Raw genomic sequence first — 24,490 nt, forward strand, 5'->3', positions numbered from 1 at the left:
ATGAATTGAGGGCCTTGGAAGCCATGTTGAGAAGTTTGGGTTTTATTCTAAAAATAATGAGAAACCAATTAAGTGTTTGCACTAGAGAAAAATATCAGGTGTCTCAATTCGCTCTCTATATAGTCATTCAATGTGAGGAACTGATTGAAACAGGGCTAAATAGTGGAGGAGCATGATCAGTTAGGAGGCTATTAGAGTTGTCTAGGCTTATATTGGTGGAAGTTAGCAGAGGAGGTGAGCAGAGCGAGAAATCAGCAAAGAAATTTTAAAGAAACAGTAGGTGTAATAAAACTGGGGGACTTGGTCTTAAGACTTAGTCAAATACCAACCAAGGTTTAAGCACGATTACTTTGTCGTCTAGGGCTAGGCCACATAAGCCATAATGGTGTTTGATCTCGCCTCTCCTCTTAGAAAAACACAATGACTTCTCATGATCCCTAAGAATAATTTCTGCCCTCCTCGTGTGGCATCCAAGGCTCTGGTCTCATCTCTCTGTAAATTTCATTATGCATTATATGCTCAGGAAACACCGCTTTGATTTGATGAAATAAGCTGAGAAATTTTCTAAGTTCCTGCTTTCGAGAACTTCTGCTGTCCAGAAGAGGCATAGTTCTCCTCTTTCAAAATTTGTTAGCCTAGACACCAACTTCTCCATGATCTTCCCTAGTCTGTACCCATTTCTCCTTCCTGCATGCCCTAAAAGCACATTACTGGACCTTAGTTTTGCACTTAAGCAGTTACTTCAGTGTGGCTTTATGCAGATTACAGTGGTTTTCATATCTTTTCCCCAACTAAATTAGAAACCACTTGAGATAAAATAATGTGTTAATTCAACTTTATCTTTCTTGATTATCTTACCTATTTTAGTGACCAATATTTATTGTGTCCATATTATAACAAAATCTAGACTAATAACAAAGTTTCCATGGAAAATTTTGATTTTAACTTAAATGCACAACTGTGTTGTGAACATGTGTGATCATCTTAAATATCAAATGACAGGGCAAATTTATGAGTGCATAAAATTCTTTATTTAGAACAATAAAGTATATGTATATATAATGTAATTTCAAATTCAAACCTGTATAAAAAAGGTCAGGACATATACCTATTTTAAAAAGTACACATACAGTATATACACATACACATCACATTTTACAACCTTTTTTACTTAAACTTCAGTCATAATAAAACTATTTAGAATAGCGTTGACATACATTTACATTACAATACGCAAACTCCAATCTGTCTGAACAGTATATCTCTGCATCCATCTAAACATCTGAATATTTTTTAAGTCCATTGATTTAAAAAATAGTGGCAAGTGGGAGACTTTAATCATACATTAATCCTTAGAATTATATGAGAACAGGATATTTTGATTGGAAATTTTTATTTAGTGAGTCTTATACCTCAGAAATCAAGTAACTGAAAATACTATGGATTTTAGCTTAAACAATTTTATTTTAAAAAACATCATAAGGATGTAGTTGGAGACGGCCATTATAAATAAATTTACAGTGCTTAGAAAACATTTTCGGATCATGAATAGCCATTTTAATATGGGTTATTTCTAAAACAATACCTTGTTAGGAAACGAAAGTACTATTATTTTATCTTTACAAAGGCATTTCCAGACTTGTCAATGAAAAGCAGCAACATACATTATGTGATCAGATACCACAAATGAACTAATTAGAATTTCAGTCTGAATATTTATATTTTAACGCCAATTTCAAAATAATATTGTTTCAAAGACAAGCTGGCTTGTTTTAAAGTTCTTATCCCACTTTCCAATTTAAAATGTAATTTATGAATTACTCCTTTCCAAATGGATTCTAAATTATCTTTTGGCATTCAAAAAAACTTTATGAGCATCTTACATTTTCTGCTCTTAGCTTTTAATAAAATGAGAGCATTTAAGTGCTTAATTTGGTGCATTTCCAAATGCTACACACATAGTATCTCTTTCTGACTACAATGACTAAAATGTAGTAGTGGTGGTTTTAATTCTTCGGAAGTGATCCAAAAATGTTTATATTTAAGCAAAGATAAAAGCCATCTTTTTGTGTAAATGGTTATCCAATTCACTCAACATGAGACTTAATTTCACTTTTACTAATGGACTCTATTTACATTAAAAACAAGAACAGCAATGACTAACTTTTTATGTTCAAATTGCTTAGTCACAGAGATCAATGTTGGATATCTTGCATGGGATAGTTTCAGTTCTATTTTATCTTCTTTGTCAGTCATGTATCAATAGTTCTCATACCTAAGGTGTGACCTCTGAGTTCATAATACAGATAAATAAAAAAACTGAGACCCAAAGGGGAGGTGAGTTACCGATATCAGTTAATAGCAGCGTGGAGACTGACAGTTTTTCCTACCATCTATCCCACTATGCCAAACTGCCTTTTCGAAAGATATATTTTAGTTAAAGAAGCATAGATATGGAATGGCTAAAAGCCCTATACTGAAATTACATTTTAAACCAAAACCTAGCTGCAGAAAAACATTAAGAAATATCCATGAATTCTGAATAGTTTTTTTTTTTTTTTGGTAATTTAATTCCAATTGAATTAAGAGTTCCAAAATATGCCACAGTTTCTCCGAAGTACTTTAATACTCAATGAAATATGTTTCTTACTAAAAACCAACACTTTATTATGGGCACGTAGTTTTTCATAGGTTTTCACTTTTCACATACTTAATCCTTTCTTAAGAGGATAGGTTACTTATTCTATTATCATATTTTTTTTTAAAAAAAAATTGGTTTGTGACTCATTAAAAAGTGGCAGTGTGGTAAACCCATTAGATTATAATACGAAATTCAGGAACAGTTCGATATCACTGGGCAGAAACCAATTATCACAGAGTCAGCTTCTTTGCAGAGTTGGATTCTACCAAAGAGGTACAAGCTTTCAGCATAATTTAAAATCTTCGGACTTCTGAGATTATTTCAAAAGGCAATTTTGAAATACTGATTTATGAAGAAGGATATTCAGAACACAATAGGATAAAATAAAGATATATGTGTATATTTTATCTTAAAGCAGATATGACAATTAATGCCCAAGCAGCTAGCATCCAAAATAATGTTCAGCACTTTTCTATTGTTCATGCATTTTTATGGAACTTCAGTATTTTAAAACTTGGTAATCCACGTAATAAACAAATACATTTAATTAGGCAGAATATATCTCCTCTCACCTACTATGCCAGATTTCATAACTTGCTGAATTTGTTTATTTAACTCTATTGATTAGGACTATGTCCATGAGTGTAAAATCCAGCTACTAGCCTTGAGAACAAAAGTACATTTATTGTACTCTCAAGTTCATTAAACAGCATTTTCACATGCCTAAGAAAATCGAAACCATTGGTGAAACAAATCAAACTATTAAGTATCAGACTTCTCAATCTACTCATGACCTATGCACATAACTCATTAATCTATGTCTATTTTCCTCAAAACGATCAGTGTCACATGACTGAGACAGTTCCTTTCATCAGTTAAACTGATTTCTAGTTTTATTACTAATCAATTGTACCACTAGATGGATTGGATATTGGAGGGCCTCAATAAGTTAACGTAGCTTCCTAAAGCACTGGGGTTGTATCTTAGAGAAATGACTAGTGTTTGAAGAACCACAGCACTTTAGAGAAGGAAGGGATCCTAGAAATCACGTGGGCTCTTTGGTACAAAGAAGAGCAAAGGCCACATATTGAAGCTGTATTTGAATTAGCTTTGAACATAAACTAAAATCCAAATACACTAGAAATTCTTAAGACTTTTGAAATCAAAGGAAAGCTAGCACTTAGTTTTTCTGGTCCTTTTTTATCACTACGTTGAAAATGGTCATCTGATGGTGGTAGTACATGGCAATAATGTTATCATGCGGATTAAGTTACAATGGAAAGCTTTGGACGCCTTTATGTGTATGTCTGTGATATACTAAAAGAATCTTCATCAAACTAAGCCATAAGAAATCATTTGACTTTTGTCATATGTTCCTTTGACCATAAACAAAACTGGCAAAGGAAATTCACATAATGTCTTACGAGTTCTAGCTTAAAAAAGTGCCAATGTCTACCTTGGGAATTCCCGCCAAATGCACTCTTATATGACAAACGCTGTCATACCTTTTAAATAGCAAATTGACATGCATAACTACACAAAACTCTTTTTATTTTTAATTCATAAACCTTAATGGATATAGAGTGCCTGATTTTAAATAAATGGACCCTTTAAACAGATAATGATGATTATACTTTATAAATAAGAAGAGTTTCCTGATTCCTTGCATTCTTGTAAAAGCCAAGTAACCTAGGTTTCAACACCCATGTCAGCATGTGGGTGTGATTTTCTAACCTTAGATACTAAATATCATAATTTATTTTTATTCTATCCCATGTGGGAATTGAAAATGGGACCTTCATACGTTTAGCAATTTCTCCTAAGTCCCTTTGCATAACTCCGTAATAGTTTTAGAATATAAACACTTGGTAATAAACTTTGCGAGCATGATTTACATACTCTACAGTGGTCAGGAGAAAAGGCCGACCTCACCAGGGGTGCCATATGTCCTCCGCTGCGGCCGTCCTGTTGTTCAGTGTTCATAGCTTCTTCAGGTGATGACTCTCTCGGAGAGTCTCCCCTCTGCAAAGGCATCACTGTTCGAATGTAGTACTGGCTCCCCTGCTTGGATAGATCCAGCCAGCCATGTCCACTTGTCTGGTGGGATATGCGTGAGCATGGTTTATGTCAGGAAGAGGCCAAGATCAGACCCATATCATTAATCAGCAGCTACAGGCTGACATGATGCCTACTCCAATCATTTTTTCCCACTGCCTTCTATATGTACAGTGGCTGATGCTACTGAGTTTTTGTTTTTTAAATTTTTCTAGATCCCTTTGAGACAAATTATTATCCCGACTATCCAGGTTGAACTGTACTTGAAGAGACCAAGATAACTACAAACTGCAGGTTGTAACTGAAAATAAAACAATGTGGCTTTTCAGCAATTAGACACTTCTGGAGGCATGCAAAATGGTGAATGTAGTCTGGGACACGTGCTTTCTCTTCCAACATCAGTTGCAGGTTCTAAATGAGACTACAAGTCCCCAGGTCCTTAAAACAGAGTCCTGCTCCACGCAAATTCTTCTTTATAGATGATTAATTCAGTGCCAGTTTCACAGTAAAACACTTTGTTCTAATTTCTGAATCATCCATATAGAGTCATGGGTAGCAAGAACAGATAAAGACGTGGTCTGTCGCTCCAGACAGAATACGAATTTGTGTAAAGCTGCTTCATTTATGAAGCAAACATGAACTGTTACCCGCCTAGAGAGGAAAGACAAAAAGAGAGATTATGGCATATCTGCTTTCTGCTTTTTCATTCTCAACGGCTGAATTAATATGACTACAGAATTAGTAACAGACTTATAATGTATGCTTCACTTACACAGCCTAAAAGAACCTGACAAATGTTTTCCTAGATGCAGTGATCATGCACTCGCTATGATCTCCCTGGTAACAGTAAACATTATCTGAAATGATCTTACTCTTTATTGACTGTCTGCTCCCATTAGAATGTAAGCTCCATGAGGAGGACACAAGGCTGTGTCTTTTTTTTTTTTTTTTTTACTTACTATCATACTCCAACATCTAGAACAGTGCCTGGCACAAAACGGATACTCAATAAATATTTTTTGAACGTAAGAATGGATGAATGAAGACCCTGTGGTTTTCATATCCCCCGAGTATACCACAGATGATCTCCATTTGCGATAAGAGGGTTATCAACCTATGTAGCCTTGAATTTCTCTAACAAGGCTATGAAAAGGTAGCAGACAGGTGGTTAGGGGACAAGGTTTGAAGGACAAAGGCAGTGTCTAGAGAGTGGAGAGAGATGGAGGAGCATGAAAGAGATATCTGGGACAGATGAAGAAACTGGTCGGAGGCCACTAACAGGTGGCCTCCTGGCCACCGAGCGGCACCTGTATCTGGACTGCCTACCCGGCTTCCAGCAAGCAAGCACTCCTTCCAGCTGAGGAAATAGCAGCGGCAAGATCTCCTTCAATACTGTCAGCCAAAAAAAGAAAGACAAATCCTGGCACCACATCCTGACAAAGCCTCTGGGAGGTTCATTTGGCCTCGGCACGGCTTATTGTACTTGTTGAAACACGAAAGCCAGACTTTGTTTTAGTTTTTCTGTGCTGGTGTTAAATTACTGAGCTTTGGACTTAGCTTTCAGATTTTGCAACTTTCAAGTGAAGTATTTGTACTTCCTTATCTATTTTTTATTATAGACAGTATCTTCACACTATCTTTAGTCATGATCCCTAAACAAATGAGCATTTTTGCCTTTTCTTCTCTACTCACTATTTTTCTCCTAACCTTTTCCTTATTTATCAATCCTAGAATCACAGAGCACTAGTTTTAAAATATTTGAGATCATTACACAGGTTATGTATAAAATACCATATTTTGAGTGACAAGAAGTACAATATTTTTTCCAGTCTTTCTAAATGTGATATACTAAAAAACATATTACATGATGATTTATCAAACAGAGAACTCTAGGAACTAGAGAACCTGCATTTAGAGAAGCAAAATTAAATCCTGAAGGAAAATTAAGATGCATTAAGAAGAAACTTCAGAAATCCAAAATACATAGCAGATATTTTAAAAATAAAGCTTAGTTAGAAAAGCAAAAGCCAGTCAAAGAGAAGCAAAGAGATATTTTTTAAAGCTACAGATAATTTAAAATTCTAAACTTAATCAAACATAGCAAAGCAAGATTAGAAAGCTATTTCTGATTTTGTCCTTATGAATCATTTAGCTTTTAAGTTTATTTTCTTTGCTAACAACTGTTTTCCTATAGAACAAAACTGTAATTTTTATAATGACACCTTGGATTTTTGCCAACAACCCCATGAAATAGGCAAGGTGAATATTATTATCCACTCATTGTATTTGAAAAACCAGGGCTTAAAAGACAACTGACTCATTCAGGAACTTACAGCTTGTTAAGTTGCAGAGCCAAGACGTGAACCCAAGTCTGATACCTTCTAAACCTCTGCACCACAATATGTCTACAAAAAACAAAAACTCCAAAGCTCCAAAAATTCTGAGGAACTAGCTGGTAAAGAGTCACAGATCTTGCCATCTGACAACCAATCATTGCCATGTCCTTGTGCTAAATGACCAAGCTTGACTCACACTCATCTGTATTCCAACCCTAGAATCGATTGTTTTGTCTTAGCTCAGATCTACAGGAAACTTCCAGGTTGTGTTTCTTTTTAAAATTATCTCCACCAGCCTAATTGTAATAAGAACTACTCTCTACTCTTACCGTGATGGGTAGGTTAATAAACACTGATAACTGTGTACAAACTCATGCTATTTACTGTCAACCAAACTGGGCCTTCTCAGTTGACTATGCAGTTCTTCTACCAAGGTCCCAATTAAAATTCTTTGTAGATGACTCCCAAATCCCAAATCTATTATTTGCAGCCCTCACTGTTTCTGATTTCCTGTCTCACATATCTGGCCACTGGTCAATATTTACTAACAGCTCCTTCTATGTTAATGGAACTGCAATCTGGTTAGTCCCGAAGGCTCCAAATCACCCGTGAGTATTTCCTGTAATGTTGAGCCTCACATCCCATCGGTAACTAGAATTTGTTGATTCTTTCACTGCAATGTCTCCAAAATGGCCCATGCTTTCCTGCCTCCATGGCTCTGACCTGAGTTCAGGTCCTTATTCCCTCACATCTGTTTGGGAGATTGGGTTCCTAAGGAGACTTTCTAACTCCACTTCACCTCTCCCGTTTATCTGACCTCAACACCATCTGATAACTTCCCTAAAATTGCTCTGACTGTATCACTCACATCTTTTCTGAACCTTCTAACATCTTGTGTTGCTCAACAGAGTGTGAGTCCTACATTTGGGATTTTTCACACTGACTGCCACCCTTTCTTCTTAGTGTGTTAACTCTTTGTGTGATCTTCACTAGAGTCCAACTGTACAAATTGACTGGAACACAGTATGTACTTTTTGCCTCCTGGACTTAGTTTATGCTATCTGCAGGATCTGGATTATCCCTTCCCTACTGCTAATATAACTACCAATCATCCAGCATCTACTTCAGTACAAGTGCCACTTCTATCGCCTACACAAAGAAGCTTTTGTCCTGTAGCTAGTCAAATACCAGCTCCTTTTGTCAAATACGGCAACTGTATATGGGTGTGCACTGCACAATTCTAAGGGATGCCACCATACCATTATCTAGAACTATGGCGCGGGACCATCTGTATAACCCTAAGCAGTGGTCTTGTCTCTCATCTTACTGCATTTTCCTTGTGAGCAACTTTTGTTGCTTTTTAAACGTTGAAAACTTCTGGTTTCCTTTTCAAAATAGGTTATTATGCATATGTCCTATTTCCTTTTATAAGCCATAAGCAGTTGGAGGATACAACTAGGTTGTATTAAGCTTTGCATGTAACAAGGCACCTACTAGAGTTTGTGGGAAGAATGAAGAGCATAATTTTCCTATAATAAACTCTATTTTATTTCTTTCCCTTAAACTGTGCTACACATAACCCAATAAATGAAAAATTCTTGTGGGATGCTACATATGGGTACTTAGTTTCAGTTAGTTAACCAAGTGGATTTTTAACTTCTCTTATATGTTCATGTTTGTCAAATAAACACAGCTTTAGTATATTTTGGCTTACAGGCAATTTCTTTTGTTTCTAGTTCATTATCTTACATTCTTTCTATGTTCTTTCCTTGTATTTAAAATAAAAAACTCTCCTCTTCATTTTCCAAGTATAGGTTATTTCCATTGGAGAATTAACCATTCCACATGTTTTCTATTCTAGTGTTCCAATATTTGTCCTGATTTAATTTAGTTAGTGAAACTTCCACGTCAGTGAGAAGTCCTTGCCACAAACCTGAGTCATTCCCTGTATTTTCCCTTAACCAAGAAAGTAAATGTAATCCAAATTATGACTAATTTTTAAATATATAATTACAAGTCCACATTTCATTTCTATCTTGGTACTTTCTACTACTGTTATTCTTATTTTTCAGCAGATTACCTCTCCTACCATGTCATAGTCTGCTCTCCCAAATCTTTCCCTTTCCCTCCACCACATCCCCTTCCCCAAATTATATTTAAAAATTCCTTAGAAGTTTTAAACATGTGTTGGTACAGAGCCATACAAAAGGCTTTACTCTATACAATGGGCACTCAATAAATTACAAATGATTCACATTTTGACTTTAGGGTCTGCAGATTCATGACAATGAGTTTTCTTCCTTTTTCCTATCTTAAGCATTTGAATTCTACATGCGCAAGTCTACTTTGTTTTTTATTTCCATAAATTTTATTCTCACATTATTACAATACTGAGATACTCATTCAACAAATATTTATTCATCATTTACATGCGCAAAGTATAAGCTATATAGTTTGGTGGGATTCCAAAATGAAATTCAGAAACAAATCTTGCTTTATAAGAGTTTATAGTTTAGAAGAGGACACAAAATGTCTCTCGAGTAACTGTGATGTCCTATTAACATCACATTTTTATTTTATGAGTATTTTATGAATATTATATGTCACATGAAATATAATATGAAACATAGTTAGAAGGCCATAAAGAGAGATTTCATTTGGGAAGTCAGCGTTTTAGAGGTTATGGTATCTGACTTGAGTCTTGAGAGAGCCTTGCAGAGATGATGGGTAAGGTACTTCATGAAGGAGAAAGTCATTTCTTCATCCATTTTACACTGACTACCTGATGTGTGATGAGTTTATCTCTAAACAATTCAGGGCTTCTTCTTCAACCTGTCTGCCTACTTTTGTTTTATACATGAATAATATTTCGTATTTAAAAAAAATAAATGTCATCATCCATATGACTGTATTTTCCCTTGCTGTGCATTTTACTGTCCTACTGACCAAAATCAGCAAATTAAACACACATATGCACACACAAGATTAAAATAAACCCTATTTCACTTCTTAAAAGATTTTTAACAATTTCTTTATTGAGGAAAGAACACTTAATGTGAGATCTATTCTCAATACATTTTTAAGTACACAATATAGCATTACCTACAGGCATGTTATACAGCAGATCTAACTATCTTCTTACCACTTAGTTAATCTTTCATTTGGGGTTTGTTAATTCATTGAGTTGTTCCTACAACAAACATTAACCGAGAACCTACAATGCACATGCAACAGGTGAGCTGCTTATGAGGAGATACAGCAAGAACCAGACAAACTCAGTTCCCATCCTCAAATGTTCCCTAACTAGAAGACATATGAATAAGTTGCTTGACTACAGTTGCTTTAAAACGTCATCTCATTGTGTCTTAAACAAGTACCCTGGGTTATCCCATCATAATCTACTCTCTAACTCTTACAGGACAAATGTCACAATTAAAAAACACACGATTAAAAAGACCTGTATGCCAAAACAGGATCCCAGTCATGCAATCCAAAACCAAACAACAGAGGACAATTACCTGAGCCTCTAAGACTTGATTAACTATTTAATGTGTGATTTGTGGATGCCTGGCTTAAGGGAACCGAAATGGCAATAGGGAAGATATTGTGAAGCTTGTGTTGGGGTTGAAGGGCAGAGAAATAAGTTTCTAGGAAAAAACAATGATGTCAGCTTGGGGAATGTGGCTCCAGAAAATATTAAGGGTTGAGTGAAGGGTGTATTATTTACGTTATTTGATAGAAAAAATGAGCCCGGAGAGAAGCTAGGATTCATGCTTTGGACACAGTGATTAAGGGCATGATTAAAGGGCATGAAAAATGAAGTCTATGCAGTAGCAGGGTTAAAGTGTTAGAGAAATATGCAATATAATTATTGTATCATGTTATTTTGGGTTGTTGAAAAATGTCCTCTAACTATAAAAGTGAGCACTCCTGGAGGAGGCAAGAGGCTGTTGTGACCCAGTTTTCCTGGGAAGTTTCTGAATCTGGGTCAGAAGTAGAAGCTGGAAGGACAGTGACCTGTCAGGAAAAGGGAGAGATCACCACTGACCGTATACACAGCAATCTAGGAGAGTAAGTGATCCTCTGACCAGGAGGGAGTGTGGAGAAGAACTGAACTGTTAGGCAGATGCGAGAACACTCAGACCCCACGGTAATACATGTGTGTGGGATTCCACGGGCATAACACAATTAACAGCCAGTTAGCAGAAGTGAACATGAGAAGAGCACGAATGGATATTGGATCAGATTCCTGCCATTCAGGGCGCTCCCCCAACAGTACTTGGAGACTGGGAGCTGGGAGAGGAGATATGAACATCGGTGCCTATTGGTCATGTTTCCTCACTTGCCTTTCTCCCACAAGCCCTCCACAGAGCCACACAATCACGTATGTGTCACTGGTTATATGCATTGTGTCCCAGGCTCTGGACTCATGAGGCACAATAATGAATAGTCATGTGGCGGGTGGCACTTTACCTTGACAATTTACCTCTCCTGACTGTAAGATATTCTGACCTTTTCTCCTTCTTAAAATGGCAGGGGCATGTCTTCAGTTTTCACTCATTTTCAGCATCTGTGAAATACTTTTTCTATCATGTTACAGTAGTGACACCTAATTGAAATTGGTTTTATTTATTCTTTCTCTATTAATAATATTTTATTTTAGTCCTAATTGACTCTATTCTCTTTGTATCATTTATCTTCTGGCCTAATACACAGTAAATACTCAACTGTTAATTTTTGTTATATCTCCCATAAAAGACAAGTCCACTTATCAGGACTAACACTGCTTGCTGTACCTTCCAAAATTTGAGAAAACACAATGAATTAGCCATGCACAATTCAATTATGTATCACTTGTCCCGTTAACATACTGACGGCAGCTTAATAGAAGTCTTAATAAATTTTGTTTTTATATTTTAGCATCTAAGATGCTACACAGTTCTTGTTAAATCTCTCAGCTTAAATTCTAAGAACTTACCAATGTACAAAAGTAACAGTGTTGATACAAGCCACAATTACACTTCTTGAAACTCTCTCTCTTTTTCTTGCAACATACTGAAAAACAAGAAAAATGCTTATTTGCTTTTGGACAGAGATTCTAAAGTACATCATGATCTGGACATTGTAAAGGCGGTTCTTCTATAAATACAGTAGCGAAAGATTACAAAATTGAGTGGGAAGCTTGCCTTCATATGTGTTATTATAAGGAAGAGAGAAGTCTATCTGCCTCAACAGTCACCCAAGTAGTTTTTCAAATTCTCTATGCACATGCACATACATATAATAAAAATGTTTATATGAACTTAATATGTGAATATGTATACACAGGCATAATATGAGAGAAAGTAACATGCCAAATGAACATTGTAACAATGTCAAATCAAAGTATTAGTACTGGGGCGATATGGCAAGGTAAAAATGTGATCAGGGTCAGCTACGGTAAATGGAAAGGTATCTTAAAACAATTTTTATATTTTATTTTGGAGAAAATACTGAATAGGGTTGGGGAAAGTTAAGGTTCTGAAAACTAGAATGAAGTCAAATGTATTCAGTATATAAGAGACCAATCACAGAAAATATCTTGACTAGGAAGTGATATTATGAACGAGGGTTAAAGGGAAAATGAGACAAAGGTAGAATCTAGAAGGACGAAGGAAAAGAAAGATTCTGTGGAAGCAACTCAACCAAAACATAATAGAGATACCGATGAAGATAACCACTACTGCCAAAGAAAGTGCTAAGCTAAGTAAGAGACTCCAAGAGAGGAATAGGTATATCCTGGTGATAGTGTGGAAAAGAAGGAAAATAAGCAAACGTGTCTACTGAGTTCCTGGACTAGGAGTCTGACCAAGATTCTGCTTACAGAAATAAAGAAATAAAGTACCCTTCTGCTTCCTTAAGAAGGACTGTGAAGGTATTCTATAGGTTAATGGAGGCATAGGATTGAAGAGAGAGGTGAGAGGTCAGAAATGTGGATAAAGACTTTGAAGACAGTGGTTGGAAGCTGTCATTATGAGAGAGAACAACTTCTTAAAGACATTATGAGCATGTGCGCAGTGTGTGAAATGGCAATGTCAGGGTTACTCATGCACACATTTAGTGAAACAAAATACCTTATCTCATTATCCTCTTCATTAATCTGTATATTTTCAACTGTCCTTGTAGGATTTGATTGTTTCTTCTGGAAAAAGAACAACAATAATATATATTGTAAACATATTTAAGAGGTAAGTGGTCTCCACTTTTATCTTTTATGTCAGTAAATCCAATAACTGTTTTCTTCAGCATGCAAAAATAGTTTTCCAATAAGAAATTATGAAAAATGCATGGTATTATCGACACAACACTTTTAGGATGTTGGAGGTAAAAATGTAGTAAAGAAACTGAAAGATTTAAATAATGATCACGTGCAAAATACATTTCCAAAAACAGAGTCACCAATGATTTAGCACACCTTAAAATTTTAGATAGGCTACAATAAGAAGAGAACAAAAGGTAGAAATCCAAAATAGCATATAATACAAATGGCACTTCTGTTTGGTTTTAAGCACATCATATGTTTGCAGCATATTTTCTTTCTTTTTATATTTAGGTCAAGCTATTAAAACCAGGTGCCGTTTCTTCAGTGTGCATTCTCAGCTACAGGAGTTGTCTCCAAAGCATAATAAGGAATGGGGAGAAACCTTCCTAAGATTTAAATTTTGTTGAGAATGAGTTAAGGTCAGACTTAACCGATTTTATTCTTTTCTTGGTAAGATCTTTTCTCAGAAAAAAGCACTTCGTTTGTTAATCATTTACATAAATATAGTAAGAACAAATAAATAGAGTTCAGAAAGTTTTTGTCAAGGAAAAAAATCAGGAACACTTACCTTCCAGTATAAGGCTCCAAAACCAAACCCAATTACAAGAGAAAAGAATGCTGGCAAGACCATTGCTGCCCACTGTAAGCTGGAGTTTCCAATGGAATTTGAGGTCTTCCCTGTAATTTAAAGAGTACTGTGGTGAACACAGCATATCCATGCTAGAGGTTTTGCTCTTATGTTGTGGTTGTTCCTGTTTCTGTAACGTGCTTTTGACCTATCTCTGTTTAAAATATTTAAACCACTGATTTTTCTGCTGAGTATTGTTCTGGAATTGCAATACAAACCCATGTAGTCTCCAAAATGCAAATACGTTAAAAAAAGAAACCCCATAGATAGAGGAGATTTGATTTGGTTAATGTTGATGCATAAGGAATACAGACTTGACATATTCCTGGGGTGGGGTATGGGGGAGGAATGATTCATGCTACCAAGCAAATCTATCTTCTATGCCTTTATCATCTAATATCTTTTCACTTTCTCATTCTTGACATCTTGCCAAGCAATTTTAAAGATGACATTTTGTAATTCACATCAAGGTCTGCATGCATTAAGCTTTATCTAGTCTGCCCCCAATATTAAGTCATTACATACACATCGTGGTTAGATTACTTTTGGGTACCTTATGCCTAGAATCATGATGTTTCCTCATTGCATCTTCAATGTACATTTACTGGACGTTAGGTAGTAACTGACATTGTGCAATGAACTGAAGTTTTGATTTTTCAGACTTTTTATTTTGGAAAGAGACTACTGGACATTAAAAAAATGGTTGAAAGCACCAGTGTCTCCACATTGCTTACTCTAAATAAGTAACAGTGCAAGAGAAGACATGTGACATTAGCTTGGAACACCTTCCTTGTTCTTGCCTTGCTCTTCCATGAGAAGCATAATGATTCATAATTTAAACAAAGCACATCTCTCGCAGGGTCTCTTCCTCCGAACACAAAGCTTAACATTTTGACAGATTTTTGCTTCCTGACGAGAAACAACTAAGTTGTTTGGGAACATGGACACCTGTGCCCATTTGGAAGCGTTAAACTTTCAGTTTTCTTTCAAAGATGTAATAAATTTAGAAATTATACATTTTCAACAATTCTATGATCAAAATGTAAACTAATCCAAGAGAAAGTAACCACTTTGGGCTATGATATTTTACAATGATATTCGAGTTACTGTCAGCTTACAGTCACCTATTTAACATATAAAGTACCAAAAGTATATAATATAAAAGAACGGAGTCGCTGTATGTGTATCAACATTTACAAGGAAAAAACTCATAGATTTAACTGAAGAGGGAAGAAACAAATCTTATTTACTATGTATAGTGAGAACAGGAATTGCCTATTTCCCCACCATTTGTAAACTGAGAACAGAAAATTCACTAATTTTATGACTTGTACGTTTCCCAAGTAGCTCTAATAATATTTGTGTGTGTGCTCACGGCATGTGTGTATGTTAGGGAGGTAGTGAGAGGTGGATATGTTTGTACCTGTATTCCAGTAACACATTTAAATTTTCCTTAATAGCCAACCTGCTGTGGCCCACACTATCTACTGGGATTGCTGGTATAGTTTTGATAGATTTGACCAGGTAACCTCCTTGAGGGGCCCTAACCAATGTTTACAGACAAAACAAAGGAAGCTATGATGTTCTGGCCCCAGACCCCAGTGGAAAACCGAGGAGCTAGTATGGTGCTACGGAGAACTCCATTACCTATGTTTGGGTAAGTCAGATGCCCGGGAATCTAGACAGCCAAACACCCTGTTCTTCCTGTTTTATCTAAAGACCAACTCTTGAATTGCACTATTCAGACCAGAGGAAAGACCACACTTACTAGCCCAAAGCAGAAGGAGCTTACTAGAGAGTGAGGTATTCTGGGATCCCCCACTCAAAATCTTTCTCAGCTAGGACAAGCTCCAAAGGGAGGTATTTCAAAAAAAGCCCTGCTGGCGGAAGAACCTAAGGAAAGTTCACCTCACCCAGAATACTGTGGCTTTTTTCTCACTTTGAAAGTTTCACCCGCCAGGACTATGGCCCCAAACAAAGTCCTGGAAACCAACTAACATACAGCAGCAGTCTTCCTGCAGGACATTGGAAGGGAGAGGCCTGGTAAAGGCTGTGAGGAGAAGGGGACCACAAGAACAGAGCTTCACCTCCTACAGAAGTCAGTGTTTCTTCATGTTTGTTATTTCTCTTGTGAATTCAAATGGCTTAATGGCCAGGCCATTGGTTCTCTCCAATGAGATACTGCCATCTCTCTTGCAGGGAAAGAAGAAATGACGTTATCAGAAAGGGCTTGCTTGCACCTCCAGGGCACGACTCCCAATACTTGCTACTGCTGCTATGAACACCAAGGACCAATGAGATTTGAATCATATGCTTCAAGGCCAATATGAAAGATATTTGGGTCCAAAGCCCAAACCAGTAACAGAACTTTGCTTTTATGTAAAGATTGTCCAAAGAAACTTTGTAGAGCAAGGGAGCTCATCTGGACAGGATTTGAGTAATCCCAAATTCCTGGCTTGTTGTTAAATCAATTGTATCCCATTATTATGAAAACCATCCACTCTCCAAAATTCATGGGAACTGACTTGTTTGGCTTGACTAATAATGCCCAACACCTGTATAAATACAGAACACACAACACTGTGCTACAAATTTGCCGAACTCCTTTTTAGAGTCAGTCTGTTTATGGGCACCATGGCTGTGAACACAGATTTCTTGGTGCTTAGAAAACATGCAGCTTGGTGCGGGCTCCTGGATTCAGATCCAAAGCTCACCACAGGCTTGCCACAATTACCAAACCACAGCATCGGCGCATCCAATTGTTTTAATAATGAATGATGAACACATATTACACATTAAGCGCTGCTCCAAGTACACGTGCTAACATTTAAAACTCACAGAAACCCTATGAAGGAGACATTATCCTTCATTTAACTGGGGAGTCCAGAGAGATTAAGTAGCTGGCCCAAGGTCACACAGCTAGCCAACAGATGAGATATAAGTCCAAGGCAATCTGACTCAGACTGTACTTCTTGAAGATGTGTACGGTAATGTCAAAGTAAGGATCTCCTTCTATTTTATTTAAATACTGTCTGCAGAGATCTCAAACAAACATTTTTAAATATCCATTTAGCCTAGTACAAAAGATGTTACTATCACTTTGAAAATACAACTCCATTTAACTTGAATTCTCCCTTGCAGACTACAGAGAGGACACTCATATCTCTGGACTATTCTTTCATATGCCCTGTTCCTCTGGCTAGCATGGCCACTTTTTGGGTGTTATCCTTGAAACTAGCATGCTTTCTTCAAACTTCCCTGACCCTATTTCCAAAACAGTCTTTTCTCCTCCATGCTATAATTAAAAACACTAACATACTTCCATTATTATACATACTATAATATATAGTTGACTCTTGAATAATGTGGGGGTTATTTATGTATTATATATATTTATATATGTGTTACATATATAAATACATATATAAATATAACAAAATACTGAGAATTTCATTTATGTCCGTTTCTCTTATGAGAATGCAGACTTCATAAGAGCTAGTCTCGTGCATGGATACCTAAGTGACATATTCACAAGTGACAGCACCAGGTCAAAAGCTGATTATTGTGCAAGACTCATATTTTTTACAATAAAGAAAAAAAGAAGCAAAACAAAAAAGAAGACTGGCCACTCATTCTACAACTTAAAAAGTACCTTCAGACTCAGAGGCACAGACCTGAATATGTATTCTGCATTCAGTTTGTCTTCTAAAGTAAATAGAAAAGACTTTTGCTTCCAACCATGATGGCAGCAGTTCTGCATTCCCAACTTAAATAATTATACTAGACAAATTATATGAGGCAACTATTTTCTGACACTAGCCAACAGGCAGCACAAGAGTGTAATTCCTGATAATATACATGGTGAGTCCCACGATTATCCTGACTTTCTGGCTAGGAGGCACCTTCAGACAGTCATGGAATATAGAACCCAAGTAAGGCTCAGTTGTCTCTCTCACTGGGACAGGGCATCAGACTGAAGTTCAGGGTTGCTGACATAGCAGGAGTTTGTGAGGCAGGGAAGGAGCCATGCAGAGAAATTTCCAGAGGAGCCTCCTTAAGTCACTGGTCAAATAATAAGCTGTACACTCACAGAAAGAGATTTCACGAAACCCAACATGAACGATGCCTGAGAAGCTATGACTTTGTCAGAGACCCTAGGTGTCTTTCAGAGACGAAAGAGTTCTGATGAGCAAGAATGGAGAGATTTCCTAGGCACTCAAGAGATATCTCAGAAAGTATTCCATGCTTTGGAATAAGGTTATTCTTCCAGTTCCCTCTAAAGAAGCTTAAAAACAAGACTAGAAAGAAAAATAAAGCTGATCTGCCAGTACAGTAGTCTCTCCTTATCCACAGGGGATACATTCCAAGACCCCCAGTGCATGTCTGAAACCGTGGATAGTACCAAACCCTATATGTACTGCTTTTTCCTATACAAACACACCTATAATAAAGTTTATAAGCTAGACACAGTAAGAGATTAACAACATAATGAAACAGAATAATTATAACAATATACTATAATCAAAGTTATGTGAGTGTCACCTCTCTCACTTTCTCTCTCTCTGATAACTGGTGTAATAATCAAGACAGCTACTGCATGACTTTACAGGCAGGTAGACACACCAGACAAAGGGATGATTCATGTCCCTGTGGGATCAAGTGGGATGGTGAAAGATTAAATGACACTACTCAGAATAGCATACAATTTAAAATTTATGAATTGTTTATTTCTGGAATTTTTTCATTCAATATTTTCAGACCACAGTTGATTATGGGTAACCGAAACCACAGAAAGCAAAAACCACAGATAAGCGGGTCCAACTGTAATTGAACTGCCATTGGAACAAAACTGAACAGTCTCTAAAGGAATGCTACAAAATGTAGATATTCAATAACACAGTATCCATAATATCCAGTATATATTTAAAAATTACTAGTCATCTAAAGGGAAACGTGATCCATAGTCAGGGAGAAAAAAAAAAAATCAGTCAATAGGAAACAACTCTGAGATAACCTACATGTTCGAATTAGGAGACAAGAACTGTAGAGTAGCTATTATAACTATATCCAAGGGCCAAAAAAGAAAATATAGTAATGAATATACAGAGTAAAATCTCAGAAAAATATAAAAATAATCAAATGGAAATTCTATAACACAAAGTACAAACTTAGAAATGAAAAGCTGCACTGCATCAAAACCCACAGAATGTACACCAAGAGTGAACCCTGTGTACACTCCGGACTTTGGTGAATACGGTATGTCCATGTAGCTTCAATTGTAACAAACGTACCACTCTGGCGGGGGATGCTGATAATGGGGGAGGCTATGCATGTGTGAGGGCAGTGGTATGTGAGAAATCTCTGTACCTTCTTCCCCTCAATTTTGCTGTGAAACTTAAACTGCTCTAAAAAAAATAATAAATTCCCAATTAAAAAACTTTTAAATAGCAAAAAAAAGAAAAAAAATTTACCAGATAAAAATTTAGCAGATTAGTGATGACAGAAGAGAGTCAGAGAACTTGAAAATGGATATGTAGAAATTACTCATTTTGAAGAATACAGAGAAGAGAGGTTGGAAAAATAAAGAAAAAAAAAAACTTAACAAAGGCTCCATGATTCGTGACACAATATCAAACTGCCCAAAATATGCGATTAGTGTCTCAGAAAGAGAGATGAGAGAATGAAAAAAAAAATTGAAAAAGTTATGGCCAAATTTCCCCCAAATTTGGAGGAAATAAACTTATCCCAGAAGCCTGACAAACAACAAAAATGATGAATACAAAATAAACCATTCCTAGGCACATCTTAGTTAAACTGCTAAACAGAAGAAAATTCTGAAAGAAGGCGGGGGAAAAATTACCCAGCACAGAGGAAAAACATAATACAAATGTTGGCTGCCTTTTTGTCAGAAACAAGAGAAGCAGGAGGACTGAGTAACATTTTGAAATGAAAGAAAAAAATTCTGTTAACCTAGAATTCCATATCTAGTAAAAAGTACTTGCAATACTGAAGATAAAATAAAGACACATTTCAATTAAAAGAAAAAAAATAATGCCAGATGTTCACTAACAAGAAATGCTACAGGAAGTTCTTCAGCCTGAAAGGAATGAGCACTAGATGGAAACTTGATTTACAAAAGGCAAGGAAGAGAATAAGAAATAAATATGTGGGGAAATATAAAAGACAATAATGACTTAAAGCAATAATTTAAAGACTGTATTGTGGAGTTCATGACTTCAGGAATATGTCAACCACAGCACAAAAATGGTTGTGGGTTAAGTGACACTATCTTGTTTCAAGGTTCTTATGTATATATTTTGAAGTGCTACAATATCAATTCTAAGTAAAATGTTACAAATTAAGATGTATGTAATTCCTAAAGCAATCACAAAATGATGTCACAAATTAAGATGTATGCAATTCCTAAATCACAAATTAATTGTATGTAATTCCTAAAGCAATCACAAAATGATGTCAAGAGGTGCTGTTAAAAATCCAACCAAGTAATTAAAATAGAACACATACACACAATTTAACCACAAAGAGAGCTAGAAGGAGGTACAGAAGATCAATAAAAAAATATGGCAAACAGCAAACAATAACAAAATGGAAAACCTATATCCAACCATACCAATAATTGTATTAAATATAAATAGATGAAACAGTCAAGTTAAAAGGACTAAATAAAATAGCGAGAATCAACTATATCCTGTCTACCAGAGATGTACTTTAAAAAGGAAAAATGGCCAAGTCCACAATCAAAAGGAAAGATTTCTAATTTCTCTAAGTGATAAAAAAATTAGACCCCCCAAAATTTAATAAGGATATAGAAGATATGAATAACACTATCAACCACTTTGATCAAATCTGAGAATGCTACACCTGATATCTGAATAATACACACAAAATAAGTCTCGAATTTCAAAAGATTGCAATGTATGTTCTCTAAAAATAGAATTATTTTAGAAACCAGTAACAGTAAGATATCTAGAAAAAAACACATTTTTAGATATCTAACAACCCATGAATCAAAAAAGAAATCACAGGAAGAATTTAAAAATCTTTTTAAAGAAATGATCATAGAAACACAACATGTGTGAGATACAGCTAAAGCTGCTTACAAGGAAATTTATACCTTTAAGTTACTTATATTAGAAAAGAATGGATTAAAATCAATGATCTAATTTTTCCACCTTAAGACCTTAAGAAGCTAGAACAAGTTGAAAAAATTAAACCCAAAGTAGAATGTAGGAAATAATAAAGATTAGTAGTCAATAAAATATAAACAGAATTTAAGAAGCTAAAAGTTGCTTCTTTGAAAAGATGTTTATTGACTAACACAACACACACTGTCCCTTTACAAAACTTATCAGCTCTGAAGAGGTATGTAATTCAGAATTTTAGATTTTAGAAGGTTCTGTCCTACAGATATTATATATTGTTTAATATCCTCACATCTGTGTAGCACCCTGAAATCAAACACATTAATATTTCTGTAGTGAAATGTATAAATAATTTTAGAGGGACAAAGACTATAAGTAGCCTCATCTCAGTTCAGGTTAGGTTTTAATGGCAAAAATTCCACAACAAATTGGATATTAGAGGTTCTTTTTTTAAAATTTCCAAATTGCAGAACTGATATAGTGGATTTGTAATAAATTGATTCCTCCTTTTTACAGGTCTTCTAGGTCCCTGAACATAGGACATTCCCCCATTACTAAGCCTTAAGGGATGACTTTCTTAGCCACGATCACAGGATGAATTTTTTCCTCTTAACAGTTTCCATGAAACTGGAAAGTCAGAATATTTAGTAAATCCAATGATCTTTGTAATAACCTTTGCCTAGATTTAAAAAGAGGACATTAGGCTTCCAAGAAACTGGGTTCTTGGCCAGCGTGGACATAAATTTCAAGGAAAGAAGCATATTCTCTTCCAACATATAATTTTATAGTAAAATAACAAAATCATCAAATTTCCAAACACACAATACTAAATGGTGATATACACAAAAATTAAAATATCCCTGGAATTCCATACAATCAGCATTTGTACTTTTCACTTTACTATTCCATTTTTGTCAGGCAAATTCTAAATGGGATATAGTTTAAGTCAACGATAAAAGAAAGCTTAAATAATATTTCTAAATGTAATTACATGCCTTATTTAAAATAACCCTAGCAAAAAATTTATTGGCCCAATTCTCTAACCATTACCTCAAACTTTAGAGAAACCCAACTCTACAAATCTAATATTTAATTCTCAGGGAGGCTATAACAGGCAGAACAGTAATAGAACGTTATTAACAGTGATAATTGTAAAAATTTCCTTTAAAGCCCATGCAATACTCCTATAGATGCTAACTGGAGCTATGCATGCATTAAATCAGATATGTGTACTTACTATTACTGCTACTGCTGTCATTCCTAAGTGAGCTGGCTGCAACAGGGGGTAACATAAATGGTTTTGTGACACTGACTCTGGAATCTAAATAGAAAGCAATAATGTGTCAGTGTTGCATGGCAATTTACATAAGTTACAGTGTCCCCAAAAGGCCAAGTGCAATACCAGAGTACTTTCAATGTCTACTTCTCGAATCTAGATTCAGATCCTATTTATTTCATACTGGGTCTTGCTGCTGTTCTATTTTTATTAAGAAATTCACAATAGTCACCTTACAGAACAAAAATTCATTGCCTACACATGATAAATGTAAATTACACAAATTGTTAGTAATTGGTAATTTTTTTAAAAAAGCAATGAAATTAAGATTTTGTATTATAGGGAACCAGTGAGGGGAAAAGTCAATACAGAGTAACTAGTGAAGGTCAGAATTCATCACTCAGAGTTAGATCCTTTAGGAAAAGATTTGAGAAGGGGACATTAAGAAGATGGGTGAGGAGTAACAATTGTACATTACTAGCAAATATCAGATAAAAAATATGAGTGACTATCTCATTTATTGTTTACTCACACGTACTTCTTTCATTTGAAAATCATGAGGGTTGTTTTGGCTTGAAAAACAACAAATCTACAACCATTCATTTCTTTCATGTTATTGATATTTGCTTTTATATTAGTCATAACACACATATATCTTTCTCTAAACATATATATTTGAGTCAGAGGTAGATTCTTACCTACATATATAAGACTCAAACCTGCTTTTAACATTTAAATTAGAAATGTGTATATGTCTTACCTTTTTCAGGACTTAATGTTGAAGAAACCAAACATTCACTAGTTTTAGATGACACCATATCCAAGTCCTTGAAGGCATCGATGGATCTATTAAAAATTCTAAAGAATTCTTCAGGAGTAAATAGCTTGGATTCTAGGCTCTTAGGTGACTTTTTTATATTCTAGAAGAAAAAAATAGAATTACATTTTTCAAACCGTCTACAGATTTAACTGATGTCAAAGTAATATACTATGTCCTTCAAAGATTCAAGTAGAACACTCTTAGACAACTGTTTTAACATACATAATTCAAACTGACACAGCAGGGTAGTGATCCCATCCAGTTCAGTCTGAGGCTCAACTCAGGATAAAAGGAATAGGGGAGGCAGTAGGGGTGAGTAATGTGAATTACAGTGTTATACCAATAAAATAATCCTAACGACAATTAGAGGCATTGCTTTTTAAAGATGCTCATTAAAATCATCATCATTATTATTTTTTTTTAAATCCTCTATAACACAGCCTCTAAATAGCAAAAATTAAAGTCTGATGATGTGAAATATTGGCAAGGACACGGATGGAGCTAAGAGGACTCATACCCTGGTGAAATGATGTAAATTGGCACATTTGATATTATCTAGTAAAGCTGGACATATGCCCATCTTGTGACCCAGGAATTCCATTCCTAAGTAAATACTTCACTAGAGTGAAGCTTTTGCACTTATGCACCATGAGACATACAAAAAAGTTTTTAGCAGCAGTTGTTTATAAATGCTGACATCAATCAACAGAAGAGTAGTTTAATAAATGATGGTATACTGAATCACTGGAATATTCTATGACCAGTAAAAAATTAACCACAGCTATATGCATCAAAGTGGATAAATCTTATAAACATATTGCTGAGTGAATGAAGCAAGTTACAAAAAATAAAAAGTATCATTAATTTCTATAAAGTCCCCCCAAAAAGTAAATCAAAGCTGTATTTTTAGGAATTCATAAATGCATGATTATCTACAAAGAAAATCAGGTGATAGTAAGAGTTAACACATATGTAGCACTTACTATATACTCTTCTAGGTGCTATATATATATATACTTAATCTCTGAAACAACTGAAAAACACTGGGATCAATCTCCTGGGTTCCAGCCCAAGGTCACAATCACTAAAAGCACATTCTTTGGCATTTGGAATTCTCTTCCTGACATTGCCATTTACTGAACACTTAACTCATCTTTCAAGTCTCAATGCATATAATATTTCCATCATGACACCTTATCTAATATACCTTCTGTTTTGTGACCTCTACTTCTTATTGATGCCATCAGCACACTATTTGTAGCAATACAAT

General features: G+C 35.4%; 1 protein-coding gene across 3 annotated transcripts in view; it reads right to left on the reverse strand.

Annotated features, from left to right (window-relative positions):
* Positions 1-1,008: 1,008 nt before the first annotated feature.
* Positions 1,009-24,490, reverse strand: part of KITLG (KIT ligand) — an 82,522-nt gene continuing 59,040 nt past the window's right edge. For 2 of the 3 annotated variants that reach the window (XM_011361753.2, XM_023531550.1), the window contains 6 exons: positions 23,161-23,320; positions 22,362-22,445; positions 13,902-14,011; positions 13,146-13,213; positions 12,011-12,087; positions 1,009-5,347 (listed from right to left, as the gene is read on the reverse strand). In XM_011361753.2, the coding sequence (XP_011360055.1) occupies positions 12,048-12,087; positions 13,146-13,213; positions 13,902-14,011; positions 22,362-22,445; positions 23,161-23,320 (462 nt within the window). In that variant the 3' untranslated portion in view covers positions 1,009-5,347; positions 12,011-12,047. The remainder of the gene's footprint in view (positions 5,348-12,010; positions 12,088-13,145; positions 13,214-13,901; positions 14,012-22,361; positions 22,446-23,160; positions 23,321-24,490) is intronic. The other variant, XM_011361754.2, reaches the window with a different exon arrangement.

This window comes from Pteropus vampyrus, unplaced genomic scaffold (assembly GCF_000151845.1).
Source record: "Pteropus vampyrus isolate Shadow unplaced genomic scaffold, Pvam_2.0 Scaffold70, whole genome shotgun sequence".
In the NCBI taxonomy this organism is placed as follows: Eukaryota; Metazoa; Chordata; class Mammalia; order Chiroptera; family Pteropodidae; genus Pteropus; species Pteropus vampyrus.